Source organism: Pipra filicauda, unplaced genomic scaffold, assembly GCF_003945595.2.
Source record: "Pipra filicauda isolate LSUMZ 115617 unplaced genomic scaffold, ASM394559v2 scaffold481_size456399_pilon, whole genome shotgun sequence".
In the NCBI taxonomy this organism is placed as follows: domain Eukaryota; kingdom Metazoa; phylum Chordata; class Aves; order Passeriformes; family Pipridae; genus Pipra; species Pipra filicauda.
In genome coordinates this window covers 219214-237148 of record NW_024104622.1, presented here as the reverse complement: position 1 = coordinate 237148, position 17935 = coordinate 219214, and the positions used below count along the sequence as shown (strand labels likewise).

At 47.6% G+C, this 17935-nt stretch overlaps 1 protein-coding gene across 12 annotated transcripts in view; it reads right to left on the bottom strand.

Annotated features, from left to right (window-relative positions):
- Positions 1 to 17935, bottom strand: part of ADGRB1 (adhesion G protein-coupled receptor B1) — a 294127-nt gene that overhangs the window by 130242 nt on the left and 145950 nt on the right. For all 12 annotated transcript variants that reach the window (XM_027724710.2, XM_027724713.2, XM_027724716.2 and 9 more), the window contains 8 exons: positions 16003 to 16167; positions 12477 to 12578; positions 10604 to 10710; positions 9594 to 9788; positions 8532 to 8600; positions 4498 to 4606; positions 3481 to 3624; positions 948 to 1023 (listed from right to left, as the gene is read on the bottom strand). In XM_027724710.2, the coding sequence (XP_027580511.1) occupies positions 948 to 1023; positions 3481 to 3624; positions 4498 to 4606; positions 8532 to 8600; positions 9594 to 9788; positions 10604 to 10710; positions 12477 to 12578; positions 16003 to 16167 (967 nt within the window). The remainder of the gene's footprint in view (positions 1 to 947; positions 1024 to 3480; positions 3625 to 4497; positions 4607 to 8531; positions 8601 to 9593; positions 9789 to 10603; positions 10711 to 12476; positions 12579 to 16002; positions 16168 to 17935) is intronic.

Sequence of the window (17935 nt, the reverse complement as noted above, 5' to 3'; positions counted from 1 at the left end):
CTCGGAGGCTGTGGCTGCTGCAGCTGCTGGTTATCAGAGCTCATTCCCTGCTTGGCCAGAGAAAGCTGAAATACTGCTGGATCATTTGAGCCAATGATGTTTATTGCCCTTCTGATCTAATTCCCACTGCTGTAATGGAAGATATTACAGAATACAGTTGGCTGACTTGCTAATTCCTCCCTGCACTCACTTGGAGCTCTTTTGCCATTGCCAGCGCTAAATCTGGAGGTATTTAAATGATTATCGGTGAGGAGAGATGCCCTGGTGTTTATGGTAAATGGGCTCACGCTAATCAGTGCAGAACAGATTTAGAAGGTGCCTTAGGATGCTTAATTTACTGCCTCAGTACTGGTCTCGGGGAAAAAAAAAAAAAAAAAAAAAGAGCGAGAAAAAAAGGGAGAGGAGGGAAGGGAAGGAAGGGGAGCGCTGAACACAAAAGCTTCGGTGCCCGAGGCAGTTTGCCGCGGCCGGGAACAGGGCAGACATGTGCAGCCAGGCGTGCTGCTGCTGCTCTCCTCCCGAGCCTGTCTCTGCCGTGATGCTCTCGAGGGCTCAGCCTGGTTTGGCAGCTCTCCGGAGCTCGGAAGGATCGAGGCAGCTGAGCATCCATCCCCCGTCTGTCCAACCCTCCCCAAATCCCTCGTGTGAGAATCCATGCCCCGAAGGCAAAGGGCGGCAGGCACGGATGAAGCTGCAGCTCTGTGCCTCCCCTCCTATCCGGGGTGTACATGGGTGGGGAAAACCTTCCTGTTCTTCCAGCACGTGATGCCTGCAAGGCACGAGCCCGTCCCCACCTGAACGCGCAGCATCAGCCCGTGGGGGGCAAAATAGTCTCACTGTCTCGTTGCACCCCGGTGACCTTCGTTTTTTCCCTGGAAAACCAGGGCTCTGCGGCCAGATGGATCAGCAGGAAAGCCTTTCCACCCTCCCCAGGCAGCCCTTCTTACCTCTGGAGGGAGAGGATGTTGCCCACGTTCCGGTACAGCACAGTCCCCACCACGAAGACGGAGGAGTCGTCCGACACTGCAGGACACCAGAGGGAAGGGAAGAAGACAACGGCACTGAGACAATCGGGGTGACAGCCGTCCCCATGGGACACCCACGTGCAGGATTTGGCCTCTGTTGGGGCATGGCTAATGCCAGAGTGGCTGTGGTGGGATGCAGTGCCTGCTGTCACCACACTGGGTCTCCATCGGTCCCCAGAGAGGGCTCAGCGCCTTTGGGGTGACCCGGCATCCACCCTCACACAAGGATCACTCATCCCAGATGACCAGCCCGCTGCTCTCCCCCATTCAGAAACCCACTACTCCCTCTGACAGCACCACAGCAGGCGGATCTGCAGGGTGGAAAGGTCCCCTGCAGTCACCTCGAGGCATTTGGACCCATCCATAGTCATCAAGCCTTCAGAGGGAAGAGCCACGCTTGGGCCGACAAGGGCAGCGAGAAGGGGAATTGTCCCACTGCGCCTCGTCTGACCCCAAAACTCGTGTGCTGCCTCAGGACCACGGTCCCAGATGAGCCTCTGAATCATCTGTGTGACCTCTGGGCACATCACTTGACCTCCTCCTCCTTTCCCTTTTCCTCCTCCTCTGCTGCCTTGCAGGGCCCAGCTGCAAAAAGCAAGAGCTCCCCGATAAACCCCAAACAGCAGAGGCAGCCCTGCAGATGGTTTTTTGGGGGAGAAAAAGGAAGTGGACAAGTGAAAAGCAATGCTGAGGAAGCCTGGGGAAGGGCCCTGAGCTGGGATTTCTCTCATGCCTTGTACTGAGGTTGAGTTTACTCCATTGGTGCAGGGCAGGCAAAAGTCTGTGTGTTCCTCTTTCACATCATCAGACTGGGCTCACTGGGGGTAACTGGTGAACACATACTGGGAGAGACTGACAGACAGGCTTGCAGGGCAATTGTATCACCCAACTGCACAAATCAGTGTTGGCCCACCAAAATCAGCTCCCAGTAGTGAGGGAGTTTGATTCTGGTCTCATGAAGCTCCCTGTCTCCATCACTTTGCTCAGAGTAGTTACTCCTACTCCCTGCAGCCAAAGGGAAGTGAGGATCAAAGCTAAAAGAGGTGCATCTCCACTAAATAAACCCTTGAAAAATATACCACCAGCACAAGATACCGAACAAAACAGAGGCAGGAAGAGCCCTGGGTGGTAGTCAGAAAACCATGGAGAAGTGAGGACTGACGGGAAGTCGTTTCTTCAGGGTGGATGTCACCTTTTGTTTACACAGTCACGGCAGCTTGGGGGCCCCAGAGCAGCTCTGTGTGAGGATGTTTCTAATAGAAATCTGGAAAACAGCAGCATGAGGAACTGGATACTTTCAGGACAGCCGTCGGCCTCAGAGCAGGATCAGCTCTGTCTGTGCCTGGTGCCAGCAGTTTGTCCAAAGCTTTCCAGAGGTGAAGGTACCACAACACACAAACTGTGATAACCCTTCCAACAAGCTCCAGCTTCTCCCAGGGAGATCACAGTGTCTCCAAGGCACAACAAAGCAGAAGGAGAGCTTCACATGATCCTTGCTCTGACAGTGACTCACTGTTTACCTTTGGGGGTGTCACTGAACAGTTTCCAGCCTCAGATTTCCCAAGTAGAAATGATGATTGATTCCATTCCCAGTAGGGAAGCCCAAGACAAGAGGTCCTGGTGTGACAACAAGAGCCTAAAGGTTTTCTTGTAGCAACAACTCACGGTCTCCGGCCTCTGTCCCAAGGAAGGACAGCAGAGCCTGATGCAGCAGCCAACAGCTTGTCCCCTCAAAACCATGAGTGCCAGAAGTAAATCCCACCATTTCCCAGCAATTAGCCCAACTTGGGGTCCTGCTTTTGAAAACTCAGGGCTCAATCCTGCCAAATTTCAAGTCTACCTCCCAAAAGATGGGCACCTGAAGTGTGTTGGGGGACTTCACTTGATGTCTCAGCAGAGCATCCCAGAGCCTTTCAGGTTCCTTCTGGAGCTGGCAGTGAGGCTGATGCACCCAGAGGTCCCACCTCCACGCTGTGGCTCGTATCCATGCCCTGCTGTAGAGCCAGTGACCTCAGGGATAAATGCCTCTGAATTTCCTCTCTGGGGGCAGGAAGTTTCACACAGCAACCATAAACTCCCAAACCTAGCAAAGCTTGTCCATGCAACAGACCCTGACCTCAGTCTGATGTGTTGACCACCATGTACTTACCCTTAGATGGTCCTGTCAGGACCAAAGCATTTTTTGTCTATTTTTGCTACTCATTTAGGACAAGATATACACCCACAACCAGGCACTGAGCCTGCTCCTGAACTTTTGCAAGGAGTTTAAGCTGAACTCTTGGTCAGGCCACATCTGAGAGCCTTATTTACACCCATCAGTGCTTTTGGTGTCCAAGTATTTGTGAGCAAATCCAGCTGAGCTGGAAGGAGGATTTGAAGATTGACCAAATGGAAGGAACCACTTGAAAAACGAAGAAGGAATTTTCTGTTGAAGTGCCCTGGCTGTGCTGCCTACCTGAGAGCCCTGAAGACAGGATGCTCTTGGAGACAGTGACCTTGTCCTCTGAGTTCTTGGCCCAGTCCACCATGCCCCTCCAGCCTTTCATGGGGAAGGTGATGTCGGTCGCTGCGTTCGCAGGCAGTTTGTGAATGCCGAGGACTAGAGAGGAGCAAGAGATAAAACCAGTCAACAAACCAGCTTCAATAAACTCACCTGTGCTGAAAATACCATTGGAAGCAATTCTGGGAAACCAGATAGCAGAGAGACTGGATTTTGAGAGCTGTAGGAGTGATGCTCTCCTCAGGTGATGCTTAGGCATGAAAGAAGATGACACTGTCAGGGTTTCATTGGAAAGGCCCTGCCTGCACTAAACCTGGAAGAAGAGGTCAGGCTGCTCCAGCATCTTGTCTCCAGGAGTGGCCAAAAGTAGTTGTTAAAAAGAAGTGTGAGAAAGAACAGAGGAAGACGTCTATTGGTCTGTCCTCCTAGCAATGAGCAGGACTTCCTCAGCCAGTGGCTGTATCCAGATCATCAACTTTAACAGCCACCAATGGGCCTCTCTTTTGTGCACTTTCCTAATCCCATCATGAACCCATCTGCACTTTTTGGCTTCTGCAGCATCCTCTGGCAACAAGTTCCCCGCCGGGGTTGTGCACACAGGATAAATCACACACTGCCTGCTGTTTGCTTGCTGCCTCATCACTCCACTGGCTGCTGTGCAGCTCTTGTGTTCAAAAAATAAAAGGAAAAGACTCATTCTGCCCAGTTTGCCTGTTCTCCATTCATGGTTCTATAGATATCTCTTGGATATCTCTCCATGGACATCCCTTGTTCAGGGTGAAATCCTAACTTATTTGGAGAAAAGCCACCCCCCGTATTTACGACCATCCCTGTCTTTCCCAGGACCTTTTAATACTGCACCACCTGCTGCCTCCCCTCTTTCCCTCCCCACAGCCCAGGTTACACATATTACACAGTAATTAACAGCTCCATGGGCTCTCTATCTGACTTGGGGAGTGCAAATCCACTCACCCAGATTGTCTGTCACTTGGTAGGAATCCCGGAAATCCTTCATGCGGAAGCCGATGACATCAATGAAATCCTCCACGAGCCTGAACAGCTCCTTGGCATTTGGCCCTATCTGCAAAGAGAGGGACAATATTTAGTAGATCAGACACTAATGAGCACAGCAGGAGTTTCTCTGTGGGGAAAGATTCCTGCCCTCACATGTGAACTGGAAGCATATGCTGGATATAATGGAGTGTCATGGAGCTGGGAAGAATGAGGAGTGAGAAATCCTAACAGGAGGCCTAGAAATAGGGGCAAGAAATAATAATATGACATTCAGATTGGTAAAACTTGGGTTGGAGGGCAATGTTTTAAGGCAAACAGAAGTATCTGAGATCACCTGGAGCAGAAGACAACCTACACATTTACTTGCATAGAATCAGAGAATCAAAGAATCAGAGAATGGTTTGAGTTGGAAGACACCTTTAAAATCACCTACTTGATTTCCAAGCCCATTGACTGGAGTATTTGGCCAAAAGCCAGAGGCATTTGGAATTGCACATCCAAAGAGTGAAGATGGGTTGGTGTTGTTGTATTGAAGTTTTGCCCTTTGTTAAATTCCAGGAGCCTTTCCCAAGCCTGAGACTTCCCTGACACTCGGGTATGGTGATAATTGGCCTGAGAAATATATTTGCTCTACTTCTGATGGTGTACACATATATATATATATATATATATATATATATATGTGTGTGTATGTGTGTGTGTGTGTGTTCTCTACTGACATGGAGCCCACAAAGCATTACCTCCACCAGGGTAGTTAATCTTGCTGTCATTTCACAAAGAGCAGCCACACCAAAGGACATCCATGGTTTAATGTTGAATCTCAGGCACCAGACCACATAATCCTATCCAGAAAAGCATTTCCTGGACTGATTTTCTCCTTTCTGGACTGATTTTCTCCTTTCTGGCTGATTTTCTCCTTTTCTGTTTTGCTGGCAGGATCTCACTCTCCAAATAACCAAATTCTTGGTCCTGGACCTGTCTTGGATCTTCTCTGTCTCTTCTTTCTTCCCTGGTGTTTTCCCATTGATAAAGATATTGGCAATAACTCTTCTTCACTTGTAATTTGCCAGCCTGAAAGAAGGCTGTTAAACAATAACTAGTTTCCCAGTGACAGATTCCATAAAAGATAATCCACTTGAAAGGAGCTGTGCTGTCTTTTCCTCACATTTGCCTACAGGAGCTTAGCAAATACCATGAGAGGCTGAACAATTCAGATCCTTCTTTTCCTTTTCCACCACTTTTGGAGCATTTTCAGTTCCTACCTGTAATCCAGACCTTCCTGAGATGGCTGAGCAGAGCTGAAGGGACAGCTGGGGACAAGCAGGATGAGATGGAGGAGAAGGAAGGCTGAACCTTCAAATGTGTGGACGAGGAACACAGGGGTGGCCTTGTGTGTCTCGATCCAAAGGAATCTTGGTAAGACTAAAATTGTATCAGGATGAGATCAAAAAGTCCTGCCAGTACAGTGGGTGTGCACACAAGGAGGAGAAGTAAGTGAGGAAGCTATTTTTAACTGCATATTTTATATTCCGTTGCAGATTGAAATCACAAGGTCAAATGAAATCCAGGCTACACTGGCCATTGCATTTTAGGTTTTTATCATATAATGGTGAACACAATCTCCTCAAAAAGCACAGTAACCGTTCTGTGAGTACTTTTATGGGTTGTTTTGGTTTATATTTTCCTTGAACAACATCTCTGCCTGGGGGGGGGCAAAGCACAGGGTTTTGGGATGTGGAAAACAATGAAGTTGGATTTATTTTTAATGATCAAACTGGGAGGCAAAGGCTTTGTTTTAAAAGAACTGGTTGATCCTGGGAAATGCAGGGAGTGATTTTGGTCCAGCAGCTTTGAGGGAGAAAAACAGGGACTGTGGAAAACTGTTGACATCCCGTCCATGAAGATTTCTCTGTTCTGAAGTGTTGGGCTCTCATCTCAATTCCCATTAAACAAACCTCCTCCCCATGATATTCCCAATCCACATGTAGGTTATGGTGGTGTTGGCAGCAGGCTGGGCTGTGTCTGTCTATGGGTGCAAAGAGCAGATTGCACAGGGACAGCCAGCGGGAATGAACTGCCACGCAGAGTAACTGCAGCTGGGTTTGAGGGCATCAACAGGGTTTCCCCATTGTCATGACAACTTGACAGCCTCCTCTGCTCTCTGCTGAAATATGTACATGCACCTGAAGGCTTGGAACCAAGTATTTGGTCACAGAATGACAGAATCACAGAATCTCAGTACAGTTTAGTTTGGAAGGGACCTCAGAGGTCATCTGGTCCAACCCTCTTGCTCAAGCAGGGACACTTAGAGCCACTTGCCCAGGACCACGTTGAGATGGTTCTTTATCCCACCTGGAGACAGACCATTCTCATTCAAATGCAATGGGAAAACATAAGATATCAGGGAGAAGAGAAGAAGCTGTCCAGCTACTGACAGCATCCCCGTTGCATGAATATATTCAGGTCCCTGTCTCCCATTCTGGACTGCCAACAACTGTGCCAGCACTTGCTGTTGAAAGTTTTCCCAGGGGACTTCCCTGATTGGTGTGAATATAACTGGAGTCTGGGGCTGATTTTTACTTCATTGTTTGGTATTTCCAAATCACTTTGAGGAATTTTTCAACAGCAACAGGTGGCTAAAAGTGAGTTGCCATGTCTGAGCCATCTCTCCAAGTACCTTCCACAGGACTGACCTCTCACAAAGGCTGAGTTTTGTTCCTTGTCCAGGTTATTCTGCAAGCTGAGGTTGTTTGAGAGTTTGAGAGTTGAGCAAGTTGAGGGTTTGTGTTCCAAGGTGCAATACTGAGGAATGGGCATGGGAGGAACGAGCTGCCATGGAACCTTCCAGCAGAGCTGCTGGTCTGAGGCAGAGCTTTTTCCCTCTGATGTGGTGCCCAAAAGCTGCAGTGAGATGACAGCACTGAACAGCCCAAGGGCTTGTCAAGAGAATGGCAAAGGGGCAAGGACTAGGTCTGAGACAAGCCCACAACAGAGAGTTCAACTGGGGCAGAGGAGACAAAAGCCAAATAAAACACAGCTACAAACCCCAACAAACCGATCCCCTAATACCGAGAGTTTAGCTACAGAATTGTTTATAGAATCATAGATGGCTTGGGTTGGAAGGAATTTTAAAGATCATTTAGCTCCAAACCCCTGCCATGGGCAGGGTGACATTCTACTAGAACATCTTACTCAAAGCCCCACCCAGCCTGGCCTTGAACACTTCCAGGCATGGGGATTAGGGAATTCAGCAGGATCCTCAACCTTGAGAGGGGAGAAATAAAACAAAACATAACTGAAACAAAGCCCAGCTTGTGTTGAGAAGACCCCAGCTCTGAAAATCCTGCCTGTCCTGCAGCTTTTTATCCAGGAACCCATGAAATCCCACTTCTTTATCTTGGCAAGAGGAAAGAGTGGAATTAGAGCAAGCCAGCAGGGTTATCAACTCCAACCCAAGCCTGACCTCTGAGAACTATCCAAAATTCGGTATCCACCACCAGTATTTCACTGTTCTTCATGCAGAGACTCTGAAGCTGAGCACAGCTCACTGTGTCTGGGTACTCTGGCTCTTTCATCACAAGGCTTTATCCAAGGAGAACAGCATTGGTGGATGGGGATTTTGTGTGGTCTGTGCCTAAAACAGATTTATGTTGCACACAACTCAGCCCGGAATCATGGAATCATAGAGTGTCCTGAGTTGGAAGGGACCCATAAGGATCATTGAGTCCAACTCCTGACAGGACAGGACACCCCAAGAATCACCCCATGTGTCTGAGAGCATTGTCAAAACACTCCTTGAGCTCTGTCAGGCCCCCTGGGGAGCCTGTTCAGTGCCCAACCACCCTCTGGGGGAAGAACCCTTTCCTAATATTCAAAAATTCTGGGCAAGAAGAGCTAGGAGATCATGTAGACACTTGGAAATTCCTCTCCTCGTGGCTTAACCCCATGCTGAAAGCATATTTCATCTCAGGGAAGGTGCTGAAGGTTCATACCAGCTGAGCTTCCTCCCATTTCTCCCGGTTTTCCTCTGATAAAAGATTGCTGAGGATCTGGACAAAGTTCTGGAGAAGGGAGACAAAAGAGGACAAAAGAGGTGGTCAGTCAAACACAGCCTACGCTGGGAAGGACCCAGTGATGGGGGAGGAACATTTGAGAACCAGCCATGTTCCAAGGGGGTTCTCATGGTGCCATTCCCAAAGGGTCCCACAGCATTTCACAGGTCCCAGGGATGTTAATGACCAGCAGGGCTTTTTTCCCCAAGGCCTTCACTTTGACTACTGTATTTCCTAAAGGGTTGGATTGGGAATATGTCTTGTATTTATTACTGGTCGATGTCTGTCAGAGACTGGTTAGAAAAAGATGATCTTCCCTCACACAAATTCTTTTCTATCCTGTTTTCTACTTGTTCTGTCATTTTCAATATATTCCTTATGATCCTCTTTGACCTGCTACCAGATAAGAGAAGCAGAGATTGATCCAGAGGGTGCTCTGCATGGCAGGACCTTTGCAGCACACTATGAGAAGGAAGGAAATTTAAGCCTATTGATTTTTTCTCTAGTTTTTACCTCTTTGCAGATCCTGCAGGATCAGTTTAATGTTTCAAGCCATGGGGTGATGACCCATCCCAAGGGGGTATCTTGTAGCTGCTCTGTGTGCAGCTGCTGAAAGTAAAACCCTGGGATGAGAAGGCAGGAGGACATTCTCCTGCATCAACATCCAGGTACCCAATGCCACAGGATCATTTTCCCTCTAGTCATTAAGACTGAAATCCCTTCCAAATGATATTCTCATATCAATTAGACTCCAACAGTAAAGTGCTGTCAGGTTGAAACAGCTCAGAGTGACTTTGGCTTTCAAGTTCTCCAGTTTCTAAGCCAGGGAGAACAACCTTGAAGGGAGAGTTTGTTAATACAGGAAGACATTTGGAGAAAAAATGCTCTGGATTTTCATCAGTATTGCATCAGCTACACAGGAGGTGATCAAACCTGGAACCCTGTGCATGCAAACACACCTCCAGCCAAGCTTTGGCCTCCAGGATGTGCATCCCAGCTCACCTGGACATCTCCAGAGGTGGGGCTGTGATAAGCCCTACGGAAGATCTCTGTCATGTTCCTGAGTACGTCCATGGTGGACAGCAAGTCCCCGCTGTAGCTGGTCCCATCCTGGGAGATTTCCACCAGGTTCTGGAGCACATCTGACAGCCCATCTCCCATCAACCCACGCTGAGCCTTGGAAAGATGTTCCCTGGTCTGAGAAACAGAGAAGAGACATGACAAACACTTTAGGGACAGTCAAAGTCAAGTTAATGAGCTCAGTGAAGGAATTGCTGGGGGAAGGTTTTTGACCTTCCTTCTAATTCAGAGTGCAGATGAGCTGAATCTGACAATCTCTGCTGGCCTGAGAGCCTCCGGTTTTCTTAAAATGATAGGACAGAGTGATAGATTCTGAAGTGTATTCAAAGTGGTTCTAAAATGATAGAAAACTGAATTTTTTCGTTTGCCCACGTAGGAAAGGTTGTGTGGAGGTTCAGAAGAGATTGTCCTACCACAGAGTTTCTTCTGCTCATAACCCAAGCCAGCTAACAAGAATATTTTTGCCCCCAAATCCTCTTTTCTTATAACTAATCTGGAATTATTTTAGAACAGACTGTAGCTTGTCCTGAACAGGAGAGGGCAGTTCTCCTAAAGGGAAACCACAGGAGACCAGCAGAAATTCATCACAACAATGAATTTAAGATTAACAGAAAATGAGATGCTTATTTATAAATAGAATAGTTATGCAGTCACAGTGATACTTAATGATAATGTGATATGAAAGACCTGGTAGAACCTGGATTCTGCCAAGATATGTTTTAAAACATCCTGAAAGGAACCATCCTTTGTCCGTGGAGTGTCTGTGCATCACAAGATAACCAGACAAAAGCAGTAAAAAAAAAAATCAAGGTAGACCCAGTATCTCCTTTTCACATGGAAATGTTCCTTTCCTTCTTTTTAGTAACTATAGTCACGTAACAAGAATTTGGGAGGATCCCAAATCTGCTGAGTGAGGAGTTGTTCTGCCTTACCATCATCTGTATGTTCCTGTAATCTATAGAAACACACTTGATGTATGTTGGGGGCTCCCAGTAAGCGATGCCTTCCTCATCTAAAATGCATCTTCGGAGGATCAGCCCTGAAAAATGAAAGAAACAAATACGGGAGTGAGGAAAACAGGATGAAAAGCCAAGAATTCATGGGGGTCAGTCTTTTCTCCCAGGTGGGAAGCGATAGGATGAGAGGACACAGCTTCAAGTTGTACCAGGAGAGGTTTAGATTAGGTATGAGGAAAATTTTCTTCATGGAAAGGGTTTTCAAGTATTGGAACAGGCTGTGCAGAGAAGTGTGGGATCATTGTCGCAGGAGATGTTAAAAAAACATGTAAATGTGGCACTTGGGGACATGGCTTAGTGGTGGACCTGGCACTGTTGGGTTAAGGGTTGGACTCGATGATCTTAGAGCTCTTTTCCAACCTTAACAATTCCATGGAGGTCACCCAGAACTGGTCAGTGCATCCATTCAGGCATAGCTACCGGTACAAAGGACATCAGAGGCGCCTGCAGGTGCCTGAACAACCCATGCAAGCATGTAGGAGAGATTATTTTTATTACCTTCTCCTCCTGCATTTTATTATTGCAGGGCAGCAGAAGGAACTGGGCGTGAAAACAAAAATTAACAGGCTGGCCATGGCTAGTCAAGGTGAAAGGAAGGGGTTTCTTTTTCTCCTGGCCTGGAGGACAACATTCTTCCTGTCTCAGGAAGCCCCACGAGCCTCCCCAGGTGGCTTGTTCTGGTACTTGCAACTAAACCAGGCACAGTGGCTTGTGCTGCCCACACAGTCTGGAGGAGAATAAACACCATCCCTGAGGCAGCTGAAACACTCTGAGAGCTGCTCTCAAGTCCTCCCCCAGGCCTTCCCTCAGCTCCAGTCTACAGGGGGGTTTGCAGTGATAATCACATGCCTTCGTGGAGGAAAAAAATGGACTTATCAGAGAGGAAGAAGGGAAGGGGATCACCTTGCCCAAGCCATCAGGGCGCAGTTTGGAGAGCCTCTGAGGAGCAGGTTTGCTGGGTCTGCTAAAGGGTTCAGTGACCTTTCTATGGATACAGCCCTTCTAGGACAGAATCTGGGACAACACAACTGTCCCAGGCTGATTCAAACAGAGTCGCAGGGTTGGTCTGTACCCAACCACCTCCCTCAAGCAAAATAAAACCTTTAAATTCATTATTAACACTGCTGCCCATTATTCTGTTCCTGCCTGGGAGTGAGGAACATCCAGCTGAGGACAAGTTTCAGCACCAGAGTGTCTCCTGGAGCTTCCTCTGCCCTGCTTTCTAGTCCTTAGGGACTAGACATGACACAGAGTCATGGTCACAAGAGATAACACCTGGATGCCCAGATCCCATCACTTCACGCCCCCATGACCAGACCATCAACCTGAGCACCTGCATAAATGTTTAGACAGGTGCTGTGTTTTCTAAGCATAAGTGGACCATGAAATTCAGGTTTTCCTGCTTTCAAACACCAGCTTGTTTATGGGCAGTGGAGAGAAATATAACTGCCAAGTCTAGAGAACTCTGACAAGGCCTCACCTGCTCTGCAAAGATGTTTGTAGTTAATGGGGAGAACACACCACAGATACTCTTGGGTGCAAGGCTGTGCCAGGACTCGGCAGGAGGTGGATGGAAACCACCTCAAATTGTCCAGTAGGAACCAAGATGCTGTTGTTAAACAGTGAAGGGCCACAGAAACTCAGAGAGAGTTAATTTAGCCCCAAAAGACGGGAGGAAAGTCCATCTGCTTGTCCTGTCCTCCCACAACCAGGTTCTCTTCATCCAGGAGGCAAAGGATGAGGGATACCCTGAGGATGGACCATGTCCCCATCACGGAGTCACCCTTACCAGTGGCATTGCGGGGACACCGGACAGCGGCAGCATCCCCTGCTGGAGTCTCCTTCCAAACCACAGAGCCAAGGCTTTCCTCATCACAGATTTCATGGGGCTCTGCAAAGAGAGAAAAACTCCATTGGTAAAGCTTCCTCCTCAGCAAAGGGCATGGAAAAGGGAATGGAAAGAGGAAACAGGGGAGCAGGGTCTGGAGGGAACAGCACTGTGGTGTGAGCCAGGAGGTCTAGAGCTGAGCTCCCAGCTCTGCAGCTCCTCCTGCATGGCCCTGACAAAGCCATTTAAACCCCCTGGAATTTGCTCTGTCTGTCTGAAAACCGGGTATCCAACCATTCTGAAGATTAGCTCACTAATATCCATGGAACAACCTGGGAAAGTCCACTCACACATTTGCCTTGCCTTGTGGCAGCACTTTGCAAGAAAACTGCTGTTGCAACGCTCTACTAAGGAGTTTTATTTCTTAATTTTAATGGCAGATGTTCGTCTTTTCTAGAAGAACTCCAGTTCAGACTCTACTTCTTTCATCCTTCAGAGTAGGATGTATCTAAAACAAGGCTTGGTATAAATCAATCAGAGTAAGAATGAAGGAAAGAACAAGTAGGTGAAAAAAAAAGGATGGACATATCCCCTGGATGGTCTTCATTCAAGTCCTCTGTCTGCTTCCAATCTTGTTTAAGGACACAGGGAGAAGATCTGAGCACCAACAAGCTGGATTTGCATCAGCAGCTCATTTCCAAAAACTGCTGCAAAGTCCAGGAGGCTGCAGAAATGTGCTCTGAGACATCACAGTAAAAGCTTTTTGGAAGGAAGTTTTCAGATGCTTCTATCTGTGGGTGGAGCTGAGTTGGCCCCAGAGTTGATGTGATCTGGGAGAAGAACATTCACCACAGGAGACCTTTGTGCTGAGAAACTCATTACTTACAGCATGTAAAGCTGAGGGAGCCACGAGGATGGTGTTAAAGCTATTTGTCACTCCTGAGGGTGGGGAGAACAAAAAACTTGATTTAATAGTTTTTGATTGCATTTTTATTCATTGTGCAAGTAAAAATATCGATAAAAAGGAAGCTGAGTGAGTGCCAATAACTGGTCAGGACTTAATCCACTTCTGCTCTGGGACTACCCAGAGCCCAGCCTGGCTGTGGGGGAGGCTCAAGCCGAAAATTATGGGCATGGCAAGTCCTGCTTCTTTGAAGAACTCCTACAAGACCCAACGAGCTGCCTGAACGTCACTGCTCCTGCAGTCCAGCTCCAGGACTGTGTGGCTCCAGCCCCAGCTGCAGTTCAGAGATGGATTCCTCCCCAGTAGATGCTGGGAAAGAATAAGTTACACTCTCTGCTTGGAAACAGATGCTGCATCCCCTGTTTCAAAGTTCCCTTGCGGGTAATCACTGTTGTAATGAAATCCTGGAGGGTAAGAGGGACCCCAGCTGTGCTCTCTGCACACACAGGACTAGTCCCTGTGCAAACAACTCATGACTTCTGTAGATAGGGTGGAAAAGAGGCAGTTTTGCTTCCAACCTGAAGGACAGGGAGATTGAATCACCCAGCCATGACCAGCACATGCTCACCCAGAGAGCCTGTGGCAGAGGAGGGAGCTGAGTTCTAAGCTCCTTTCTTCTGGAGCAGTGCTTTGACCACAGTCACAGATCCTCCCACGGTTCAAAGGAGGGTTTGGGGTGTGGGGCTGGAGCTTCTATCACCACCTTTGGCTACAAAACAGCAGAGCACAGCAGAAAGCAGAGAGGGAGAATGTTCAGATCCATCCTCCCCTTTCTCCTCTGCCGACCTGTCAAACATTCCTGGTCTCCTCACCCCTGCAGTGTCCCTGGGGACCGCTGAGGGATGCTGTGGCTCAGAGATGCTCTTTAAAAATACACTGATTGGTGGTGTCTTGCCAGCGAGTGCAGGAGCAATTCCCAGGCCAGGAGAGAATCATTTTATCCTTTCCTCCTTTCTTCCTTTTTTTTTTTTTCTTTTTGATGTTGCTTCACAACAAAATCCTTTTTACCAGAGTAACCTATTTGCACTGGGAGATTTTAATAACTAACCCAATTAAGTTCAATTCTTCTGTTCAAATCAAATCATGCCGGCATTTGGTACTTTCTGGAGAACAAATCGAGCGGGTTTATTTTTAGCCTCTGATGTTTCCCCACCTTTTCCTTCCCTTGCAAATTAACAACTGCAGTGAGACCCTTCTGGTTGTGAACCCTTAGCAGGGCCCAGTCCCTGAGATGTGTCTTTTCCTTTTGAGCACTGCACAGGCATCAACGCCTGCAGGAAGAGAAGAAAAGATTGGGCTTGTTCTGTCAGGGCCCCAGCTGGCACACACTGAAGCTGAACTAAATCTGCATCACTCTGTAGACACCACCAGACAACCCTGTGCTAAGTTTTTCTGTGGTGTGGGAGAGTGGGAGAGCTTTGTGGCAGAGTTGGAAGAGATTCTCACACGCCACTGCTAATTGAGAGGCACAGCTTGTAAGGAGAGGTGATGTCTTTTATTAGAGCAGAGCTGGAGAGAGTGACTGTGCTGTCACAGCCTCTCTCTCTGTTATCTCCGAGCTAAACGTGCTGGAACTTCCATGCTGAAGTTCTTTGGCTTTCATCTCTTTGTCTTCAGCAGTTGGTGAGGGAGTCTAAGGGTCAGCTCGTCCTCCACGTGTCAGATCTGCCCCCAGAAACATCTGCATCAAAACTGCTGCCTCCTGTCTTGTAGGGAGACAGCCCCTTTCACTAGGAATGCCAGGATGCTGCCATGAGAATCTCTCCTGCCTCTCACTGAGCTGCTCTGACAATTAATTACCCTTTCAGTCAAAACTCACGGCCTGTTAGGATCGATGCGATCTGACTGCCAACATCACACAGGCCATTGATTCCCCACCAGCAATTTCACCAGGAGCTTCAACTCAGACTGAGTAAGAAAGTCAAAATGGTGCACAGGCCTTTTTTGGGGCTCTGGATAGTCTGTGAGAGACAGACAGAAACATTCCCAGTTGTGTTTTCTCCTGCTTGGTTTTCACACTCAGCCCCAGGTTTTCCCCTGCCCTCTCTTGCCCTTCATTCAGCTTTTGCACTCTGGAGGAGGGGGAGATTGGGAAGGCTCAGACAGATGTGGACAGAGCTGTCTTTTTTTAAATTTCTAGTGGTGTGCAGGTTTCCCAGAGGTAAAGGGTGGGAAACCACTGCAGCATCCTCAGTACTCAACTAATTCATGGACTCGAGACCTGGCTTTCAGTTTTTGCTACCAAACAGTGCCTCTTTTCCTCTTGTAACTTTATGGCAATGAAAAGATGAAAGCCACCCAGGTTGGACTGGTGAACTGACCAAATACTCACTAAATTGACGTGGTTGCAATGGATGCTGCAGCAACTAAGTCAAGACCTTGGTGTATCTTGTACCTATGTTTTATGTTGGCTCTTACTGGATCCCAACTCTTGTAGCATTCAGCTCTCTGACACGGAAGCCCTTTCCATAATCCAAACTCCCTCTCCCACAAAGCAAACCATGAGGGGTCTGGGGTACCTACCAGGACACTTTCTGTCATTGCACTGCTTATACTCCTCCTTGGGACCCTGGCAAGTCTCTCCACCGAAGAAGGGTCCGTAGCACACACGGTCACGTCTCTGAGTTCCACCCCCACACGTGGCGGTGCAGCTGCCCCACACTCCCCAGGCCTGCCACTTCCCATCCACTGGAGACAAAAAAAACAGGAGAGAAACAGCCTGTTTAGTCCCAAACATAATATGTAACCAAAGGATGAGAGGTCTCAAGGTGAGCAGTGGAATGTAGGGTGAGTAGGGCATGGCTTGGTGGAAAGGGAGGTCTCCTGCCTTGGATCTCTGATTCTCAACAGACATTAAAACAAAGTGTGTCCTTTCCCATTGCATCAGCCCTTTCAAAGGGTGTTTTTGTGTTCCTCCTCAGTGTCCTCATTCCCTGGAAAAACAGCCCTATCTCTCTCCTCCGGCTCACATTTGGGGCTGGGCTCATGAACACTCTCCAGGTGGGCAGGGATTCAACCACATCTGCCAAGCAAAGCCCACAGCTGGAGCTCAGTTGGGATGTACAATGGATGTGTGAAAATAGACCTTCCCAGAGAAGGTCTGGCTCAGGGATTTAGAGAGACCAGCAGAGCCCTTGGGCAAAAAACCATGAAGAAACATCAAATAAACCTCCCTCCAGCTGTTTCCATTGCACTGATGTTTCATGTGCCTTGGAAAGAGGTTTGGGATGCTGTCTCATTCAGTTGTATCTTCTCCCAACATCTTTATGGATTCAGTGGAAATGTGACTTCTTTTACGTTAACATTGACATTTATCAAAATGCTACTTCTTTTACATTAACAATGGCATTTATCAAAGCACCATAAAAATGTTAATTAGCCCTCACAACAAGTCTGCAAGGTAGGGAAACCTTCTCTTTTGCTGCAGCACAACAACTCAGTGACATAACTAGAACAAGGCCTAAGTCTGCTGCTTTCTTTTTGGGTTTCAATTGTGAATTACTGCATCATCTTGGGTCTGGTAACTCCTTTTGGGACGGTGGGGGATCTCTGTCTTCTCCAAGAAGTACAAGAAAATTATGAAAGAAGAGAGACAGCACCGAATTCTGGGGCTTTCTTTAGTGATATTTTGTGCAGTGGAAAATACAACCTGCATTGCTTTGAGAGATAACTCTGAAATCAGTGGGACAAAGTTGTCCAAAAAGACTTTTGAAGCCCCTTTTGTCTTTGAAATTCTCTATAAATTGCAAAGAAGGAGTGAGGTACCTAAACACCAAAACCCACTAGAGACCATGTAGGAAAGTTCAATACCTGTGCTAAATACTTCAGATGATGATGGTACCAGAGAGAACAGGGATTTCCTGAGCAAATAGTAGACCAGGATGAAGAGCTACAGGTTTCTATGCTTGTGGAGTGGAAAAAAACAGTATTTTGTCACCTAAGCAAGGTATGAGAAGAGTATAAAAGACCTGAGCTGTTTCTGGCTGTCCCTGTTCTTTCACAAAGGAGAGAAAGGGACTCTCCATCTCAGGAGTGCAGTCCTTCTCAAATCCATGGTCTAACAGGAAAGGAGCACTCAGGGACAGGAGAACCACGCCAATAAAATTTAGTTCCTGATCAGTCTGGAAGGTTTCTAGTTGTTCAAGCCTTCTTTACAGGTCAGAATATTTTTCACACCAGCTCACCAAAGTGTTTCCATTAAAATGGCCTCTCCCAAGATTTCTGGGAAAAAAAAAAAAAAAAAAAAAAAAAAAAAAAAGGGGAGCAAACTGCACCTGCAACTATACAGAGGTGGTGCTAGTCTGAGAAACACAGATTTCTGGTGTTAGGTGTGCTCTGGTCTCTGCTTTAATTCTCATTGCTTCTCCTGCATGAAACTTCTCTGCTGGAGCTCGAGGTCCATGGTATGAAGACAAGATGATTATTCTAAATGTAAGGTACCAACTACAGCAGCTGG